Source organism: Chelon labrosus (genome assembly GCF_963514085.1).
Source record: "Chelon labrosus genome assembly, chromosome: 19".
Lineage (NCBI taxonomy): Eukaryota > Metazoa > Chordata > Actinopteri > Mugiliformes > Mugilidae > Chelon > Chelon labrosus.
In genome coordinates, this window is record NC_140352.1 from 10,893,597 (window position 1) to 10,915,090 (window position 21,494).

A 21,494-nucleotide genomic window follows, 5' to 3' on the forward strand; every position below is an offset into this window, starting at 1 on the left:
CTAAGCTAACCAGCTACTGGTAGGCTTTTTGTAGCCCACAGATAGGAAATAAATACTGAAATATTCCTTTATTTTTCTCTCTCTGTGAACTGTCTGAGATCTGACTTCACAGTCATTAGGCAGTTATTATCCTTCTTGTCAGAGCTTGCCTAGCACTTTCTTTATGCTAACGAGCTACTGGTTCCAGACCACAGATTCACAAGTGGCAAATAAATATTGAAATATTCCTGTAAGTTTTTAAAGCTTCCTACTGATGTGGGCTTCTTCTCTGAACTGTCTGGAGATCAAATACACTAATATGATTTACTGTCATGTTTGTTTGGGTTCTCTATCAATGTGCCCGTAGGCAGATATTGTTAGTCTCGTCAGAGCCCTTGTCACAGACCTAGAACTTTCTTTATGCTAACGAGCTACTGGTTCTAACCCACAGATTTACAAGTGGGAAATAAATACTGAAATATTCCTTTATTATTTCAAGCTTCCCACTGATATGTGCATATCTCTGAACTGTCTTGAGATCTTATTTCACAGTCATTAGGCAGCTATTATCCTTCCTGTCAGAGCTTGCCTGGCACTTTCTTTATGCTAAGCTAATGAGCTACTGTTTCAAGCCCACAAATTTGCAAATGGCAAATAAATATTGAAATATTCCTGTAAGTTTTTTACGCTTCCCACTGATGCGTGCGTCTCTCTGAACTGTCTGGAGATCTTATTTCACAGTCATTAGGCAGCTGTTACCCTTCTTGTCAGAGCTTGCCTAGCACTTTCTTTATGCTAAGCTAATGAGCTACTGCTTCTAGCCCACAGATTCACAAGTGGCAAATAAATATTGAAATGTTCCTGTAAGTTTTTTTTAAGCCTCATACTGGTGTGTGCTTCTTCTCTGAACTGTCTGGCGCTCTTATTTCACAGCCATTAGTCCTGGACTGCTAGCCCGGGAGCCCCCACCAAGTTGAAGTTCTCTCCATTGTTATGTGTTGTGGATAAATGGGACTCTGTCTCTTTAAATCGCAGCAGGGGGGTGGGGCTCTGCAGCCACAGGAGGGGGAGGTGGAGGGCCGCTTTGTGCGCCACACTCAGACGCAAACTAAACGGACATTGGAGCTCCAGTCCGGGGACAGTCCTGCAGCAACTCTCCTGCCTCTCCTGACGAGTAAACCGAATTAACTGTAACTCGCTCTGTGTCTACGGAAAGTTGGAATATAGCCCTGAAACTCCCTTGTGTCGTGGACGGCGAAGACAGGTAACACTTCTCTCTGCGTGTTTTTTTTGTTGTGCAAGTGTTGACAGAGCAGCGTTGTTTCGTTGTATCCCACGAATTTAAGCGAGTCCCGAGGGTGTTGAGTGGCAATTCCGCTGTGTTCAGTGGGTTTAATTTAGTTTTCAGCCTGTTCGGGTCCGGGAACAGACTTGGGGTGAAGTTCAGCCAAACGGGGTGAAATCTGCATCTCATTTGAATGTCAAATCTGATTGCGGACAATCAGCGCCTGGCAGTCTCATATGTCCCAGATGGAGGCACAACAATGAGCCCTCTGGCGTCCCTCTGTGTCCTCTGTGTCCCTGCATCAGCCCGGCGAGGACTGGAAAGTTAAGGGCAAACCAAAACAATGTGAAAGTCGCCAGTTAAGTTTAAAAGAACTATACCCTTTGGCCACACATTTACACGTTGCTTAATACTCCTCCTGACTGCCTTAATGTTTTTTGCTTTATTATTATTTTTTGCAGTGGCTGGGCTTGTATAAATAACAGTTTTGAACAGTGCATTCAGTTTGGATCTTGGCCATGGAGTTGTGCTGAACTCCTTCAAAAAAAAATAAAGAAAACAAAAAAAAATATTTTCGTTGTCAGGGGATCTCTAAGTACACCACTGTTAGATTCCTGGCTCGATTCAAATTTGGCACAGGGAACCAGTTTTGCAAGAAATCCTGCTTTGTTTAATTTATTATGAAGTTACATAATTATCTGTTTTCCAGGCAAGGCCAAAACCACACATTAAAGGAGTCGTTAGCTGGGTTAACGAACATCGAAAGTAAAATATTTCTTATTTGGGATCCTTGTTAAGAAGAGTATCTGCAAACCTCATATTTCGAAAAGCTTGTTTATTTGGTTTGAAGACATCCAATAGTTGAAACTAGGTTGTAGAGCCTGAAATAAGTGTCCCAAATAACTATTTTCAGCTACGGGACAGGATATGATTTAATCAGAGCGGGGCAGATGGACTTCTGAGCATCAGTTCTTCTCAGCTGGTGTTACGTAACTTTAATACTCTGGCAGTGGGATCACGGTAAAAGCACGGTCAAATCTCCGGGAATCCACCAAGAGCGGACCAAACTAAGCGGCTACTTCCACGTCACCCCTCTCGCCACAAGCTTGTTGAGTTTATCCTGTTTGCGTTTACAGACCTGGCACCTGCCTCGATCACCGTCATCAGGGCGGTTTTCCCTAGAACTGCCACGGTGGGCTGCATACCTGCTTAGGCCTCGTTCACCACGCTCTAATTGAAGGCCGTAGTGCAGTGTGTGTGTCTTTTAACTGCACTGACCATAAATTCTGCAAGTCCGTTTTATAACGCTCGCTTCTTTCATTATTACTCGCTCATCGTCAGCAATCAAGACCCTCGGTTCTCGTTAAACTGTCGGCCGGGACAGTAGCAGGAGGACGTGTTGACTGATGGGCTTGGCTTTGGTGTTGTCTTTGTACCACTGTTGAACTCTGACCCCCATGTTACACACACACATAAACACACAGCCACACCCTGACAACAACCCTTAGGTCAGCTGGTATTTGTCACTTTGCCTGATGAATCATTTGCTCACTCTGTGATGGTAACACTGCGATAGAGAGGATTAAGGAAGATGATGCTTTGTGCCTTGAGTGTCTGATCACAGTCCTACCAGCAATGCCACTTTTTCTTCTCCCAGTGTCCTCCTGCTTTCCTCTCTTTCTTGCCCAGTGACAACACTGGGGCATCACTGCACACACTCCAGGCCTTTCAGCTCCTCAGTGTGTACCTCCTCCAGGGCTGCCAGGCAGATATCTCTCCATCAAGTCCTATTGTGTGCGCTGCAGAGTCAGAGGGGAGGAGAATGCGTGTGTGTGTGTGTGTCATCTCTGACTGTGCCTTTTTTTGCAGTGGAGGCTATTTGAGTAGAGCTCTGGAGGTTACCGCTGCTGCGTTGTGAGGAAGTTGGCTACCTTCCCGACTCCGACTGCGCTGAGGTCATTATAGTTTTATATTGGAAAGAGGGAGAAGAGGGTGTTGCAGGAGTGGGGGTTGGGGGAAAGGCAGTTAGACTCATGTGCTCTCATGAAAACTTTAACTTCGGGGAGTTTCTCATGCAGTTAGTTTAAGTGGAGGGCAAGTCATTTCCTTGTGGAGGCTGAGTTGATGTTTTATTTGTGTCTGGATTCCATATTATGTGGGGATTTAATGTATGAGCACGTACACGTTCTGTTTGTTTATGTGAGGGAAGGAATATAAATTGGTTTACGGGAATCAGATGTGATGGTTCGTAGCTTCCCATGCCTCAGAAAAGTATAAACTGTATACCGTATATCTTTTCTCTATACCCATATTTTATCATAAACTTTAAGATATTTTGAAAGAGACATCATTTCGAACCAAAAAACAAATATTATAGAGTCTTGAAAATCGGCACAAAGAGGGCAAATTGCCTCGAGCAAATGCCATTTCTTTTTAATCGTCGCTATAAATGAATACCTTTGGATTCAAAATGAGGAAAGCGTTCAGAAGCGGCTCGATTTCTGTGAAGTATTAATCACTTCACAAGTGCTCGATGTGTAATCATCTCAGCTGTTGATGCTGGGAAACCCTGAGGCCCACGTTGAACTCCCAGAGGAGAGTTGTTTTGTCTCAGACAATTACAGGATTCACCCCGCCTCCAAAGAAAGCAGTGAGATCTTTGGACTTTGAAGAGAAATCACGCTGAGGGTGTTTTGAGTTCATCTCTGAAACAGGCTATATATGGAAGCAAGCTCCAGCGTTACATCTGTGTCCTCAGGCTGGTTGCAGATTCATAAGAAAGGAAAAGAAGAACAGAAAACACATTAAATAGAAACCCATCCATCAATTAAAAACCAAAGATCCCAACTTTTGTTTATTTAAGCAGAGTTTTCGCTTGCAAACCCTCACGTAGGGTTAGCCAAAGAATAATGCAGCTTTTTCCTATATGCTTATATATAAGACTATACTTTTGATCATCTTGTAACCCCTCAAATTTATCGTGTCCCGATCCCCAGGTTCTAAACCACCTCAAGTTTTATGTTTGTTTCCGTTTATTGGCAAGTTTGGCATTACCACATTATTGACCACAAATTTGGTTGAATTATAGGCGATTTAAACTACTTCGTTAAGTTGACACAGAGGCTACGGCAACAACGCAGACCCTAGCGCCGTAGCTGACGTGCAGGCCACAAGAGCTGTTCGCTTGGTAGTAGCTCGTTTCAGCTTTAGTATTTCCGGGTGCTTCTCCATCTCCGAAATTTTCGAATTGGTTGTTTTGGACCAATAAAGATGGAACACATCGAGGAAAGGTTAACTGAGGAGGTTCAGTGATACGAACGGAGGTACAAACGACTTGCCTTTGGAGAAATTTTGGCAAAAGTTTCAGTTGCCATTGTTGAAAAGACAAAAAGACAAAGAGGGACATAAGTACTGACAACTTGCTCAAAACGAGACCTTGAGGAAACAGGAGTATAGAACAGATAACCCAACGGCAGTGTGACAAACACATCCACACACAAAAAGTGCGACTGGCAAGATAAGTGAGCGTTTTCTGCACTGTGGTCAACTTCAGGTCAACTTCTCAACGGCTCCTGGCCTTTTTTTTTTTTTTAATCAGCTGCCTCCCTGCTGAAGTCAAACACACAACCTGCCTCCTATAAAGGCCTCGGGCAGAGAGCTCTGACTAACAAGGTGAGTTAATAAACCCCCATGGTGTTAACTTTAATGACACCAACGGCAGCCAACAAAACACTTGCTGACAAAAGAGAGCACACAAGGCCCACAAATATGGCCACTTCAGTCTGATAATAGCAGTTCACAATGGAGCCTGGAACTCGTACACAAGTCCTGCGCTTGATTTGCCTGAATCCACTGTGCCTTTTGTTGTTGAGATCTCTGGGTTGAAGACACATCTGAGTGGATATGTGTTGAAGTTCTCCCCAATAGGTGGTTTAGACTTCAGCGTTAAGTTGACGCAAAGGCTGTGGCGCCAATGCAGAGCCTAGAGCTGGTCCTCTTGGTAGTTTCCGCTTTAGTATTTCCGGCTGCTTCTCCATCTCCACAATTTTCGATTGTTTGAGATCAATAAAGAATCGATAAGGTTAACTGATGTGGTTTGGAGATACAGACATTTGTATGACTTGTGTTCACCGAAATTCCGACCGAATTTCAGTCGCCATCGTTGATAGTGAAGCAGTAAGTGGACAGCTCGGGTGGCGTTTTTTTACAGAACGAGACAGACTGACGAGCGCACAAGTATAAATGACTCGCACCGCCACATGCTACGTGCTTAGGTTACGGCGTCTAGGTCCCGCAGAGGTATAAACTCCTCTTACCTCTTATTCTTGAGTCAACACCCCCTCCCCCTGACGAATCTATCAACATTCAGGTTTCAGTGTTACTCGGAAAGAAACCTGAGCTAAATCTGGCCCCCTGACACCACAGGCCTTTTACCGTCCCACTTCACAGCAAACAGGCTGTTCCCAGAAAACGAGGCCACTTTCCCTTTCTTTTTTGCAACAGCCCGTATGCACCTGACACTCCGCAGCTCAGATTGGTGCCTGTTTTGGTTACTGTCAGTGTAACATGACCAATGCGGAGCAAAACAACCGGTTCAACGGGATTTCTTTCTTTTAAAATGGTAAACACCGGGGTTTTTCCTCCACCCCCTATCAGCACCAACAACAACAGGTTGGCGCGACAACTCCTAAACAGGTGCTTCAGTGTGTGATTCAATCAACTACTGATATACACACAACACTGTAGCATCACCTGTCATTGTCTATGCCCTAAACTATTGTTTAATGCTGTGAAACCTGTTTGGATAATTATCAGGTGTGAGGTGTGGAGCAGAACGTGGCCAGCAGGGTGGGTTGAGCCCACGTGTCAGAGCGTCCTCTGTGGTTTCAATTCTATATAAGAACACCTCAGAACAACAGCATCTATCATCAGCTGGCACACCTGTCCAAGTCACGTCTTTTGGAATCCTTTCCACCTGCACGGCAAGATCACGCACACATATTTTGGAACACGTGTCATAGATGGGCTGCAACAGTTTTGACTTGCTAATGAGGGCAGAGTTAAAGGGAAATATCAGTAACACCTGGGCGTTATTTTGCTTTTTTTGGCTCCTGTATCCATTGGTACTCACTGGTACTAGTACTCACTAAGACATTTTGTAGTGAATTCATTTTGCAAGCCTCCCACAGCTTGTGAAAAAAAAAGAATCTTGATCCAGAAACTGCAGGGGTTTCCAGGAGGCTATTTCCTGTGTTACTTTGGTCCAGCTCACATGCTAGAGACGACTCCTGTTAAACTGAAGCCCTTCGGAAAGCTGTCAGCAAGCTCGCACTGATCAAAGTCGTTCTTATCTGAGTCACTCTCTGTGGAGAGAGCCGGTCTTGTGAAATCTAATCATGGCTACGTCATGCGACAATATGAGAATGTGACCCAAGTTGACAAATACTAGGTTTTCCCTTTAGTTTGAAAGAAAAGAAACCCTTGAGTGCGTTTCCATTTCCCTATGTGGTGAAAATGATTTGAAAATCTCTCAGTGCAAATTTAAAAGTTATAAAATCCCGGCAGTTGGCCTATATTCATAACAGATTCATCAGCAGAACTGTGTAAATGAAGCGGTGGTTTTCTTACATGGACAGTCTCTTGCGTCAGCACTACTGCTGGCTGTGGAGTGCACGGACCATGTATGATTACAGTAAGTTCCCTTTTCCGCCCGTAGTCACTGATAGAGTATTGCGTTACACAGCAGAATCTGATTGTGCAATGTACAGTATGTTAACTATGCCTGGGTCACATGCAGTCAGTTGACATTTCATTAGGTAAACTAGTCAAGACGAATGCATTTTAACATAACAAACCTCCTACTGGTACGATTTTGAGTTTAAAGGGTGATAAATCAACTGATCATTCTGGAAGCTGTAGTATGTGGTGCTGTTAAAGGCGTATTGAATAAAACCTAGCCCACTGACTTAAATTGGCTTGTCAAAATAATAGAAACATGTCGGTACAACTCAATCCAATCTAACTGCAAACCACCAACAGTTATATTAGAATGCATTTGTTTCCACTAGTGTCCCCAATGTATTGTCATGGGATGTGGTATTGATAACGGACATTGCTGGTGGCGTGCAGCTGGCAGCCCTGGTCCAGGCTTTGGCCTTTTTACAGTCCGGTGAGCCCTCATTGTTTTCCGGCTCTGTGTGGACACATAAACAGGTGGTTTCTCCCTCAAGCGTACTGAAAAGACAAAGAGGGGACTGTTTGCGTAGCCGCGGCCACCTCTGTGCCCACTAGCTGACAAATTCATGCCGGGAAACTGGTTCAGGATATAGGGACGGTCACGTGAGCTATTGTCCGGTCTTATCACGGTTGTCTGATAATCCTGTGAGAATTGCCTTTTTCCTTATGAGCAACGACCAGCACATCTTCCTGCCTGAGCCCCCAGAGGATATTTCCAGGTCAGCAGTCCTGTGCTGTGAATGGACAGAGGTGAAGTTACAGTACCTTGATAGATAAGATCGCAGGGCCTTTGTCTCTTTGTTTCAAATCAATGGCAATCACTATAAATAGTGGGCGTCTTTCATGTCAGATACCTTTGAGCCCCATGTTGTGAGAGATTTACAGTGTGTGTGTGTGTGTGTGTACTTGCATGTATCTATTTTCCTTACCGTACGTGTGGTTTGGGCGTGCCGTCAAGGTTTGGTTAGCGCCTTCCTCTGTGCCGATTTGTTTTTGTTCTTTCACATCTATTGTACTTTGTGTGACATTGCTGGTTTCCCAGTTACAAATAATTTCATCTGCCATTTGGGAACAAGCAGGGTGTGTGTGTGTGTGTGTGTGTTTATTTTTGAAATGGAGGTTTGTGACGCAGCTAACAGTGGCCGTTTCTTTCCGATAACCCTTCACGGCACTTCAAACGAGAGCCGCTGATGGACTTTAAACCTACTGTTCCCCACAAAGGGTTCACATCCGACGCAGGCCACGTGCTTCACTAATTAAATGTTCACGCTTTTGCAGTTTCATGGAAATCAAAGTTGCTGTTTGATTACCAAATGAAAGTAGCATGGCAAATGGCTTAAAAAAAACACAAATAGTAAGGATAGATGAATGACTTTTAATTTGATTCTGATGGTACTTGAAAAACATAATCAGGAAAGCCCTCACGATTTGCCACTTTTCTCATTTGGCCAGGTTTTTGAAAAGCCTCTTTTTTTATTATACAATAGTATCTTTGACTGTTGGACCGGAATATAAAACAGAAATGATCATCAAATCTTGATGTCTAGGTAGGACCATTGAACGAGTGGCTTTTTTTTTCTTGGAAAATAGAGCAAATGTCAACGGACTTATGGCTTTAGCACTAAAGGTCTTAGAGCTTAATGAGATGACCTTAACTGCCATGTTCGTATTCGTCCTATTAGATTATTATACGCACATCTTTAATCGATGCTTGTGTGCTTAGTTGGAAATTCCTGTAGAGTGATTTAAGGCGCTTTTGGAGTAACCTAAGCATGTAGCATGCACCGGTGTGAGCCATTTATACATGTGCGCTCGTCAGTCTGGCTCGTTCTGTAAGAACGCCACCCGAACGCTAGTCGGTGCTGTATCTTTTTTGCCAGTTCCTGCTTCACTTTCAACGATTGCGACTGAAATTCGTACGAAATTTCGGCAAACACAAGTCGTACAAGTTGACGCTGAAGTCTAAACCACCTACTGGGGAGAACTTACAACACACACTCACTCAGATGTGTCTTCCACACAGAGATCTCGATCACAAAGGCACAGTGGATTCAGGCAAATCAAACGGCGCTAGTGCTTGAGTTGTGTACGAGTTCCAGGCTCCATTGTGAACTGCTATTATCAGACTGAAGTGGCCATATTTGTGGGCCTTGTGTGCTCTCTTTTGTCAGCGAGTGTTTTGTCGGCTGCCGTTGGTGTCATTAAAGTTAACACCATGGGGGTTTATTAACTCATCTTGTTAGTCGGAGCTCTCTGCCCGAGGCCTTTATAGGAGGCAGGTTGTGTGTTTGACTTCAGCAGGGAGGCAGCTGATATAAAAAAAAAAAAAAAAAAAAGGCCAGGAGCCGTTGAGAAGTTGACACAGTGCAGAAAACGCTCGCTTATCTTGCCAGTCGCACTTTTTGTATGTGGATGTGTTTGTTACACTCCCTTCGGGTTATCATTTCTATTTTTTTGCATACATTTGTTTCCTCAAGGTCTCGTTCTGAGCAAGTTGTCAGTACTTCTGTGCCTCTTTGGAAAAGCAACGACCAATATGGTTGGTAGATCATCCAACTGTGACGTTGGCATGCTTCCTACAGCAGAGCGTTATGTGTTCCCTTTCTGTCTTTTATAGAACGATCCTCAGTAGAAATTCTGCTTTGTTTCATTGTCCAGCAGCTATTGGATGGTTAATTCAACCACTTGGCTCAGATCCTGACCTCTGGTAGCAGCCGTGAATGCTGTCTATTTGTCAAGAGACGGACGGAGAGGATTTCGGTGATTAATTAGACATGTACTCTCATGTGCGCGCGAACACACACTGAGTACAGTACAATCCCTCCACTGTAGGCGTAATGAGGGTTTGGGCGCATCTCATGCAGGACACGGTGAAAGAACGTCTGTCACTGTTCCGGCATGACTGAGTGAATCCAATGTGGTGACACCCTCCGCCGCCCCTTTGAGGATGGGTTTCTCTTCAGTGCCTCCATCTGTGCCTTCCCTTTTTTTTTGCAGATGTCCCTGAGGTATTATGGCTCCACATGAGAAAGGTTGTGCCCCCTCTCATTTTTGCTCAGGATATTACTCATACACAGAGAGGAGGGGCATTTTGTTTCCCCCCCCCAATACAAACTCCCAGGAGGCTTGTTTTGGGGAAAGGATGATTTTGTAATCAAGGAACATGTTCATTATCTGTCTGTCTGGTTTTTAGCCAAGATTCCTCTCTTCCCTCTCTGGCTGCAGCACAGCATGGCAGCCCACCCAGTTTTTGCCTGCTTTGTCCGACCATGCAGGAGTAACCGCTTTATAAAAGGCCAGCTTGACTGGAAACACAGAGGAATGGTTTAGAAGCTTGTCCCCTGCTTCTGGATATCAGGATTTGGATTAAAAACCAATATTGCTAAATGTTGTCACGTGGTGATTGTGTTACAGGATGTGCTGGGGTCGTAATTGGAGAGATTTGGGGGTCAGACAGAGAGCAGACAGACGGGTTTGCATGTGTTTTTGTTTAGTTTTTTTCTTGGATGGACAGAGGTGTGGCGTTCGCAGTCCGGAGCCCTCTGTCACACAGCGCAGAGGGCCGGCCCAGGCATGCTGGTTTTATTTGCTCACGTTGCAAACGCTGCTCTTAATCCTCCTGTGGTTTTGTTTTTGCCTGGGTGGCAATGGGGCCCTGGAGGCAGATCCTCTCAAACGTACACACAGAACACACACACAGAGGGCCTGTAGCCCTAGGGCAAGAGTCGAGCTGGTGTAAGTATATTTTTGTGGCTCAAAGGTTGTGGATTCCAAAGTATTTTTACGTTAACTCGGCGAATTATCTCCATGTTGTTAATGTTCTGCAGACTTAACCTTTCAGAGTCTCTGAGTCCAGTCTGCTTTAGGTTTCTTCAAGCTGTTGTATTGCCAGCCTCCTTAAAACCTAATTACCTAAACTCGTTTCTTTGTTTGAGTGTTTGCACAAGTCCAGCAAATTTAACCGAATAACGTGACAACCTCCACGCTTTGTTCAACGCTGTCCTCACACGACTGTCAACTGCTGTTGTTTTATTACAACCTGCTTTCAAGGCGCTTCATATGCTTTAGGTTGAAGTGTTGAATTTAATAGTATGCATCGGTTATGTGAGGACAGGCATGTTGACACAGAACCTTTTGCTGATTAATGTTTTAAGTTAGCCTGGAAGCCAGCCCTAACTTACGCCGCCCACAGAATTTTTGTGGAGGATATCTGGTCTGGAGTCGGGTGGCCTCATTTGGGCGGGATTTATGCAGTTATGGACAGAAGAGTTACAGTGACATAGTCATTAACGTTGTCTGAGCACTATTGAGTGGAGTTTGTTTACAACGAAATGATTCTGATTGGTTGTAGGACTTTGCAATTGCGGACTTTTCCATCTATTATTCTCTCCGATGAATGATGAAATTCAAATTGCATGTTGCATTACATATTCATTTTTAAGGCCAAAAAAATCAGCATGTTTATAAGACTTTTTGGTAGGGATGCACCGAAAATATTCGGCCGAAAACCGCAAATGCCCTTTCGGGCCATTTTCGGTCAAAAAATTATCGCCGAAACAGGATGTTGTGGTGATGCAAGCAACAACTGCAGCAATCTTCGGCCAAAGATTTTTGGTGAATCCCTACTTTTTGGGGCATGGACCAAAAAAGCATACATGCTAGGCCCCCCCAAGACCTAAAAACTCCACAATACCACATACCTTAACCCTAGGAGTCTAACACATTGTCCTGTCAAGCAGTCCGAGCTAGCTTTAGTGATTAATAAACTTGCAAAACATAGTTAGTCATTATGATTACAATGTGGCATTTGGCAGCTCGGTACAAGAGAAGCCCCTGGCCAAAGTCCAACATCTACTGTTAATGCTCACTCTTTTTCTTAGCAGTAATACCTAGGTGTGTTAAACATCCGTGCAATCCATTTACCGTGGGATCACACTTTCTAACAGTCAGTTATACCTGTGTGAAATTCCTTCCTCGACACATGGGTGTTGAGGCCGTCTCTTGCTTAGCATTGCCTCTTGTTTCCGTATGAGCTATTTCTGCCATTTGTCAGACAGGGTTTGCCTTAAAGCTCTGTGACGAGATATGAGGCTAAACTCGATGAACTTGTTTCCTCCGCAGCGGGTAGTGACGAAGTAAAAGCAAAACGGGCAATTTAATTTGTGATCCACTGTCTTTTGTTGCTGTCTTAAGATATAAGTGACGCATTTTAGACCGTATTAATTGAGGTGTTACTGGTGTGTTAAGTGTGGAATTATCCACGTGTTGAGTTAAGGACTGTGCACAGATTAGTTTGGAGGAAACTTTGAGGCACATGAAAAACCACAGTGATCTCAGATGGAGGCCTTGCTAATGAGCTCACACCAAGGCTGCAGCTACATGATGTGAGTCAGAATCAGATTCACACCTAGTTGATAAGGTCCCCTAATTCCTTCAGCTTTAGCATGTATGTAGCATACTTAATAATATTTTTGCAGTCATTTGTTAAATTTATGACGTTTGACTGGTAAAAAAATCTAATAATTACAAAGGAAAAATCTCTTTTTTTAGCATTGTTTTCCGTTCCAACATGATTCGACAGTCTTTCTCTGTGGCAAGTATTTCATCATCCTGAATGGACTATGACGTGCTCTGCTTTTGATGCCTCAAGCCTCCCTTCCCCCCTCGTGGGAATCCCACGCTGGGGCTGGAGGTTGGGCGCCTGACAAAGTAGAAATTTGCCGATCTTCTCCCTCAGAGTTGAGAACTTTACCATTGTTATGCAGCCCCATTGATTAATTGATTAGCAATGTCATAGATGGTGTTGGCCAACTTGTATAATCATTTGCATATCAATGTTGCTGACAATGACAACCGAACAATGGAGGATATGGTGAGTAGTTCAAGGTTAAACAAAGCAGAGGTTTTCTTACTTGCTCAGGCAGCAGAGTTTCTTAACGCTAGACTAAGCTAGAGTTTTGTTTTGCAAATATTCAACTATTGCAGAGGGTGCCAAGACTGGTAGGTCAATCAGCAATGAAGGTTGGATCCCTGACCATTCTGATATGCGCAAAGTATTCAGTTTTTTGCCTTTATTCTGAAAATGTACCAACAACACATTCCTCTTTCGCTGATTAAATCACATATTTACACACATCCAACAAACCTGTTGAGTATTCAAGTCTTTCATAATGTTTAAATGTTGGTTAACGTGTCTTTTCTTTGGGGCATGCTTCTTTACTCCAGGATTTCAAGCTGCTCGTTGGTTTGTATACTTTGGTATACCCTTGTTTTACCCTAGTAAAACCCAACGAATGCTACGTCTCAATCCAAAAATACTACTTTTGTAAAATAGCAGAATATCCAAACAGAACTGCTATATTTTCCAATGTGGAATGACGGTGCAATATTATGTAAAACATACTAAATGTCATAGACAGAAACTGAGGAAGACTTTCTCTTATCTAGATATAAAGGTAACCTGCCAGACTATAGTTTGTATCCCATAACTGTTGTTGTGTAATTTCCCTTCTGCCTGCTTCCTTGCAACATTCACATTCACAGGCTTCCACCTTGTAAATAAATGATAGATTCTATCTCAGCTTCTCTTTTAAATATTTAAATGCAGCCAAAGACAAAAAAAAAAAGTCAGCATATGCTTATTGGTTTATCTTGACAGTAGTCGAGCTGTGATTGGATGAGCTCTTCCCCCCCCTTCGCCGAGTGGAGGGAGAGAAAGTGGTATGGGATAGCTGAGGACTGTAGAGCTCCTGTGATCCTCGGGATTACATGCGTGACACTGAGCGCTGATGAGCACGCTGGCTGTTGTGATGTCATTCTTCCCACATCAGAGTCTGCCGGTGACATAAGATGCTCTTAATCATTCATGGTCCTGTCACCACTTGTCTCAGTTTGTGCCGGAGTCATGCGGCCCTGTTAGGGGTTCGGTTACATAAAGGCTTTGTCGCTGGCTGGCACGACGGCCGAGGCAATAATTCTCAGCAAGAACAAACTTGATAATATTATCACATCTGGTGCAGAAATGTGCTCATTTAATGCGTGTCAGCATTTTTTTAATTTTTTTTTATTTTTAGCTGTGTTTTTGTGTCTGCATTGGTAGCTCCTGGTGATAACAGTAATATTTTCTGCTTTGTGAGCTTGCCAAAAGAGAGTGGAGTGGAAATTTTGCCCCCAGCACGACTGGGAGCATGTGTGGTATACAGGTCGGACTGGAATCGCAGGTAAACATGTTGATCACCGGTAAACCTGTTGTTCTGATCGCGCCAAACGGCTGACATGCAAATTATGGAGTATCTAAATCAACTATTAACCTCGAATAAAATCTGACATAAATTCATCCTTCTATAAATCTGGGGAAAGGTAGCCAGAGAAATCAGATTCAGTTTTATATTAATCATTTTTATTGTTGTGAGCATTGGGATAGTGATCAGTTTCCTTCAAAGACAATGGTATGGGATGAAGATTTGTTCATAGTGTGGGTAGATTTATATTTTAACATTTGACACAGCCACAGTTTTATATGCAGAATGTTAAAAACACTATCCGGAACCTTATTTTGAAACCTCATAGTGCCATTCTTCATGACTTACCTTTTACAAAGTACTGAAAGGCTAAAACTGTATATGATAGCACTGCTGGCAGGCACTACTTCATCTTTTGTCATGGCTTCAATAATGGGGTCTTGATGATCCTGGGGGGCTTTGAAACTGCTCCTCATCAAACACCAAGGGGCTCCCGAAGGCATAAAACGGGCCATTTCCTAGAGTGACTGGAGGTGTGAGGTTCGCACCTTTTGATATTTGAGAACCCACTGACATCTTTTATGCCGAGGTTGAATGTCTTCAAGTGACGTGGCACATCAAAAGCACCCCCCGGCCATAGCACTGTCTCATTGCCCCTGCATGTGGCCACCAGGAAGGGTTAATCCATCTGAATGAGCTGATCTCCCCATGTAGGGGATAAAATCTTTCTCCCCGTCTCCGGCCGGCTTAGAGTCAGGAAGCCCACTTGGTAGCCGTCGCTCTGCTCTGACGTTGCCATAGAGAAATACAAAACTGTAGGCGGCAGGGAGGAACATATCAGTGGAGTTGTTGTCAGTGGTCAGTCACACATTCAGCAGCCTTTTATGCAAATTATCAACTGCACAATGCATAACACAATAAAGGGTTTATGATAGATCATACTGCTCTTATATAACCATGGTGCCTCTGCTCGGACGGAATTCAGTTTTATTTTGTTTGCTTTTAAGCTTTAGGCTTATAATGTGGAATCTAGCTGCTCTTTGAATAGCTTTTTGTAACCGTAAGCTCATTCCGGTTGTCACGTATTAGGTTGTAAACTTAAACTCAAAGGGCTTTTAAAATGAAACCTGAAAATAAGCTTTTCACGTGCTATTATTAGTACGTTTTCTCTTTGTTCAGCCTTTGCGAGGACATTCCCAGGCCATTAGAGCGGGAGCTACTGACGAAATCCTCAATGAAGTCGTTGACTCTTAAAGATAAAAACCATAGCAGTGGATAGAGTTCAGAACTCTTTGGGGGATGATCTGTCTTTTGGAAAAAAAGAGGCGAGCAAAAAAAAAAAAAAACAGCACTAGCCTTTATCATTTATCAAACCGCCCTCTGTTCCCTCTAGTGCTACAGTTGCCTTTTCCAATTGAATGGGTTCTTGTGAGAGATGCAAATGTTTTCACGGGTGACGTTTCTTTGGAATATCGTTGAGTGAAGCCCCCCATTCATTCATGGAGAGGGGGGTACGCATAATGGCCTGGAGCGTGGGCTTCAGCTCCACTGAGAATGATGGTATTGCTGTCTGGCTAAAACAAATGAAGCCCTTGTTAATGTCAGTAACACATGGAGCTAGAACACTCTAGATAGTACATAAGTGGGCGTCTGAACCTCTTTTCCACTCGATTTGGTTTTGAGATCATGTTTCAAGGCTTGAGTCACTGGTGGCTTCTCAAGAAAAGTTTGGGTTTAAGTGCTGAAATGAGCTCCACTGTCAGCTGATTAAGTTAAAGACAATCCGTGCAAGGACAGGATCAAACTGACCCATGCTGCCTTTAATCTAGCACTTGGGAAATACCAGAGCTGATAGATGTACTAGAAGGGGGTATGCGTATGTAAAATACAGATAAAATGAGCCAGAACATAATATTCAGTCGGAGGTGCTCAGATGTTGCCTTCCAGGCTATAGAGACTAAATGGCAAAACCAGAGAGGCACAAAAGAGTTAGTGGTAGAAACACTTTATCTCTTGATAGATAGGAGTGTAAGAGCAGAATGTAGCCGATCTGGAGTTTTTGAGCTGTGCTGTAAGTCGACCCATGCTGAAGAAATGCTGTTCCACTTCATTCTTTTTCTTTTTCTTCTTTCTTTTATCCCTGCCAGCTTGAACTGCTCCAGCTCCCGGTATCCTGTGTCTCGCTGGTTATGTAAGAGTCAGGGGCCTAAATGGGAACTAAAGCACAGCAGTAATGGCAGACACTGCAGCCCATGAAAAACTGAAAGCAATGGCAGCCTATTAAGAGTTTAAAAAATATATATATATATATATTTATTGTAAGAATTTGAATGGATGCTTACTTTACAAGCTTCACTATGGTTATTGATACTGGTTTGAAGTTTAAAGAGAGGGTGCTAGAAACATTGTACCAGAAAGGCCTTTTTCCACAATTACATAACACCCTTACAGACTTCGGCATCTAAAAGCTCTGCTAGTTTAGAGGCACTGAAGTGAGCCTTCGTTTCGAAGCCCTAGCAACAAAAGTTTCCATCCTCGACGGAGGTCAGGACAAAGTTAGTTATGCGATGGTGGGCGATGAGAAATGAATAAACATAGCTCTTTAGAGGAGCATTTAAAGTGGGCTGTTTCACTTACACCAGAATAAAATTAATTGCATGTTTCCACCTTGCCTGCCAAGCTGCGTAGCTAGGTGTTGGTTTGTAGAACAACTATTTAATGCTCTCTTTTCTTTTCCTTCACAGGCTGACTCAAGCACAAGTGAAACCGGCACTGAAGTACCAGAATGGCAGCTCACATTAAACACCTGGAGTTACACTTGCTTTGACAACATCTGTTACGTCTGCCAAAGAACTTTGGAAGCAGCTCTCGTGAACGCCGACAGATCCTACTTTGATTTCTGTCTGTGGATAAGTAAGACACTGCCATCATGCCTATCCTCAAGCAGCTCGTGCACAGCTCTAGCCAGTCGAAGCGGCGGTCTCGGGCCGACCTGACCGCGGAGATGATCAGTGCTCCGCTGGGGGACTTCCGCCACACCATGCACGTGGGCCGAGGGGGCGACGCCTTCGGGGACACGTCATTTCTTAGCACCCGGTCCGGGGAGCCGCCCAGGGAGCCGGAGGCGAAGCAGGACTCGCCGGGTCCCAAACCGGGGCTGCTGTCCCGCACCTTCAGAAGCAGCAAGCGATCCCAGTCGGTGAACCGAGCGGACAAGTATGAGTACAATATGATGGCGCCTTCCGCCGGCTCGTCTCAGTTTGTGAAAAACGCTATATCCCTGCCTTACCTAAACGACGAGGTTACTACCAGAGGTAGCCAGATGCCGAAGAGCGTTTCCTCGAGCCCCATGAAGAAGCTGACAGAGATCGAAAGCAAGCCGGTCAACGGAGCAGCGGCGATGGCGACGCTGGATGCGGAGTTTGACGAGCGGAATTTCGGCGAACTTACGGATCTGCCTCCATCCATGCCTAAGGGAGGCGGGATGAAGCATGCGGAGTCTATGATGTCCTTCCACATCGACTTGGGGCCCTCCATGCTCGGGGACATCTTGAGCGTGATGGAAAAGAAGGGCTGGGAGGATGACGACCTCGGCTACGAGGAGGGAAAGGGCAGCGAGGGCCACACTTCGCCCTCCCACATTCCCCACATAGATGACGACGACGCAGAGGAGCGGGCTCCCGAACGGCCGCCTCGCATGTACCAGCACAAGAATCCCGCGATGGATCCCTACACCCCGGAGCTCCACACCCGCAACAACCACCACAACGCGGATAGCTGCTCCGTGTCCAGCTCCGGCTCCGTCACGGAAGAGAAACCTCAGTACCACCACCACCACCACGATGCGGACACGGACAGTGCGAAGTACAGCTCGCCGCGCGGGGAGGAAGACGGAGAGTTCACCTTCATGGACGAGGACGACGACGAGATACGAGTGTAGAGAAAAGATCCTGAAGGACACTAAAGGAGAATGCTTCGGGAGGTTATCGCAAAACTGGGAAAAGCAGGAGAGGGGTTTACAGATGGGGCCACATCTGGTTTCAGCTTCTTGTAGAGCAATAATATCTGAACACTATGTTCAACATCATAAATAAATCCAAGTATGCCTTTTTTTTTTGCTGTGCTGTAGCAAGGAACTGTGAGGTAAACGCGTGCTAGAGTGCGGACAGATTCGCTCACGAAGCGGCACTCTCGAAATGTTTGGGTTGGCCGATGCAGTTTTTGCAACATCAATCTCCGAACTCATTACCGCTAAACTGGCTCCCACTCCAAGCAAAGAAGAAAAATCGGCAAACCGTTGGTTCCGAACATCACGCTAATCTTAAAAAGACGATGAACAAGTAAAAAACTGACCGGGAGATTAGAGAATTGGGTTGGATAACGCGGATGTGCGGTAGGGATTCTTAGGGAAGGATGAGGGAAAGTGAAACCGGGAAAGCTTTGTAAGCCCAGCATGTGGGAGTGATCACAGAGCTTACTGTAATTTGCCAATTACCCGTTTTGGCATAGACACTAAACCGATAAAGTAGTCATTACTTTTGTCCATGTCCGAGTTTAAGGGGGTGATTTATGCTATTTTGTTCTTCACTGTATGTACATGCAGTATCTGGAAGTGTTAGAGTTTGGGTAGTTTATTATTTTTGGCGCTGCCTCTCTGTTCTGGGGAACAGTCTTAAAATTCTGTTCAGCTGTGATATTTATTCCTTCATTTTCATAAGGGATGGATCATACTTAACGTGCACTGCTTAGGTCTTATGGTATCTTTACTTTCTACAAAAAAAACAAAAAAAAAACAGTCTTAACGGTACAGTCTTAACGGCAAAGTCATCTTTGCGTTGAAGTTGACAACATGGCACTTAGGTTCCAAATCACACGAAGTTAGTGAAAGATTTAAAATCTTGGGAATAATGTGAACGGTGAAAAAGAAAAAAAAGAGGCCTTTTTTGTATGTTTTCTGTGTCTTTTTTAAAAAAAAAAAACAAGATGGAAGTGGCGGTCGTGGGGTGGGACGGGGGCGGCGGGGAGTGTGCGCGTTCCCACGGCTCCTTCCACATCATTGCTGAGGTTGGCGGGATGTGTGTGCAGGTATGTAGAGAGGCTGGAGGAAGTTTGAAGGGAACCGTTGTTCACTGTAAAATTGCAGAAATACTACAGACCCTGTCCGCGAAAGACCTCCTCTGTTTTAGACGTCCGTCAGGTCTTGTCCCAAGGGGCAGAGAAAGGAAATAAAGAGCACGGTTACGTAACAGACGGGCATCCGGCATGTCCAAGGGAATGGAATAGATTTCCCGATGCGGCCCCACAGGTGATAATATTCACCTCCACTACACAACTAAAATCACAGAGCAGGAACAGATGATTAAATCAACCAATCATACGGCCTCTCCCAGTCTACTCATTAAATGTGCTAGATTACTGGACCCCAGCCAGCTGGAGACGCTCCAGGAGCAGGCAGGTGGGCTGTTTCTTTTTTTTTCTCCGGGTTTCCATTGACTTCACAACACGGGCTCCATCGGCCGCTTACTCTCAGTTATAAATTAGGCACAAAGAAATGTACTTTCCTGCGTCTGTGATTAATGTCTGACCTTTTTTTTTTTTTTTTTTCTACTTTCTGTTTGGAAACTAATTCCCACATTTGACACGTTGGGAGTGATTTTATTTTTTTTTTCTTTCCCCGCTGTGGCACCGACGCAGGGAGGTGTACATAAAATCAGGATGCTGTGCCATTCTGCCTCGGGGTTGTTTTCTGGAAACGGCGTCTACAAAAAAACAGGTTGCGGGGTAGTTCTGAAATCAAAAGCAATCTGCGGGAAATTGCCAAGTACGTGTTAACCTTTTATTGGGTAACGTTAGGATGTCGGATTTTGTTGATTTTCTACTTCTATCTGTATAGAGATAAGGATTATGATTTGAGTCAGACCTTCACGTCTTCCTGTGTATGGGCCAAAACTTTAAGATGTATTTTTTTATTTTTTACTTTTTTGTCGATTCACGTGTAGATTGTCGGCGGAGGGTGAACGGACGCTTATCTGATCCGCTGCCATTTGTAATCAAGTAATGTAAATATAATTAGTGCCATGGACGCTCACGGGCAGTTTATCAGCGGTGCGTGGGAGCCGGACGAAGAATGTCGGCGGCTTGAACACAAAAAATCACATTTGCAAGTTTTAACGCATTGCACAGACATCTGCCAACCCTGCGGTTTGTTGGAGTGAGACGCAAACAGATAACTGTGGGAACAGATCCACTAAAATACTCTGAAATACTCCCTTGGAATTGTCTTTAACTTTCTGGCTGTTGTTGTGTTTCTCTGTGGGAAACATCCTGAGCGGGCCAGAATAAACTATGTAAAAAAGAATTTGCAAATACCGCCTGCTCCAGGTTTGCCTGAAAAGTTTCCCATTCCCTGACGGGCAGTGGTTTGGGTGAGTGGTTTAAAAAAAAAAAAAAAAAAGATAAGGACTGCAAAAAAAACAAAACACAACTGGCTCTAAATTCAGCTGTAGAACTTTTTTTCTTTTCTATTCAGTGGCTGTAGTGTTATGCCAAGTATGTATTGTTTTCTTTTCCTCCCTCATTATTCTGGTTTTACAGTATATTAATATATTCACCTCCTTCACTTTCCTTTCTTTGAAATAACAGCTATATTTTTCAATAAAAGAGAAAGCTGGTAATCTTTAACCGTTTCTGTTTCGTAAATCTGTAAACCTGTAAATCTGTCGCCGCTGGCTGCCTCGTTCTCAGACTCTCCTCACTCCGCTACCAAAATAGGAAGGACTCTTAATTGAAATGTGACCTTGGAAGTAGCAGACTCTGAAGTTTCTCTTTGAACCGAGGGAGGCGCTGAAGGAGTCCCAGCCACGTCCAGAGTGCAGTGAACACGTGCTCGGGAGTGGATTATTCTCCAAGAATAACCCTGAAATGAAAGATAAAAACCTTGTGTAAACAGATTCCAGGTTACGAGGACGGTCTTGTGAGCTGATTCCAGCCTGACACTGATTTGCGGCAGGCGTCTGCTGATAAAGAGCCATAAAGCTTAAAACCCCTTGAGTTTCGCAACATTCGGCGAACTCTGCAATGAATATGGCCGACGTGGTGTGTGGAGAAGAGTAAATTAACTGTACAGATGGAAGGCATCTTAAAGCGTAAATCCAATTTGTGTTGTTGGCGCCGTCTCAATAATATACGGTGTAATTTTTTTGTTTTTACCAGAGGTAGCAGACTCTAGTCGGGTGAGTTTCAGATGTCCCAAC

At 44.2% G+C, this 21,494-nt stretch overlaps 1 protein-coding gene across 1 annotated transcript; it reads left to right on the forward strand.

Annotated features, from left to right (window-relative positions):
* Nucleotides 1–1,097: 1,097 nt before the first annotated feature.
* Nucleotides 1,098–20,922, forward strand: cdc42ep4b (CDC42 effector protein (Rho GTPase binding) 4b). The gene is made up of 2 exons (XM_084566980.1): nucleotides 1,098–1,243; nucleotides 16,986–20,922. The coding sequence occupies exon 2, from the start codon at nucleotides 17,171–17,173 to the stop codon at nucleotides 18,179–18,181; it is 1,011 nt and encodes a 336-aa protein (XP_084423106.1). The 5' UTR covers nucleotides 1,098–1,243; nucleotides 16,986–17,170; the 3' UTR covers nucleotides 18,182–20,922.
* Nucleotides 20,923–21,494: the final 572 nt, after the last annotated feature.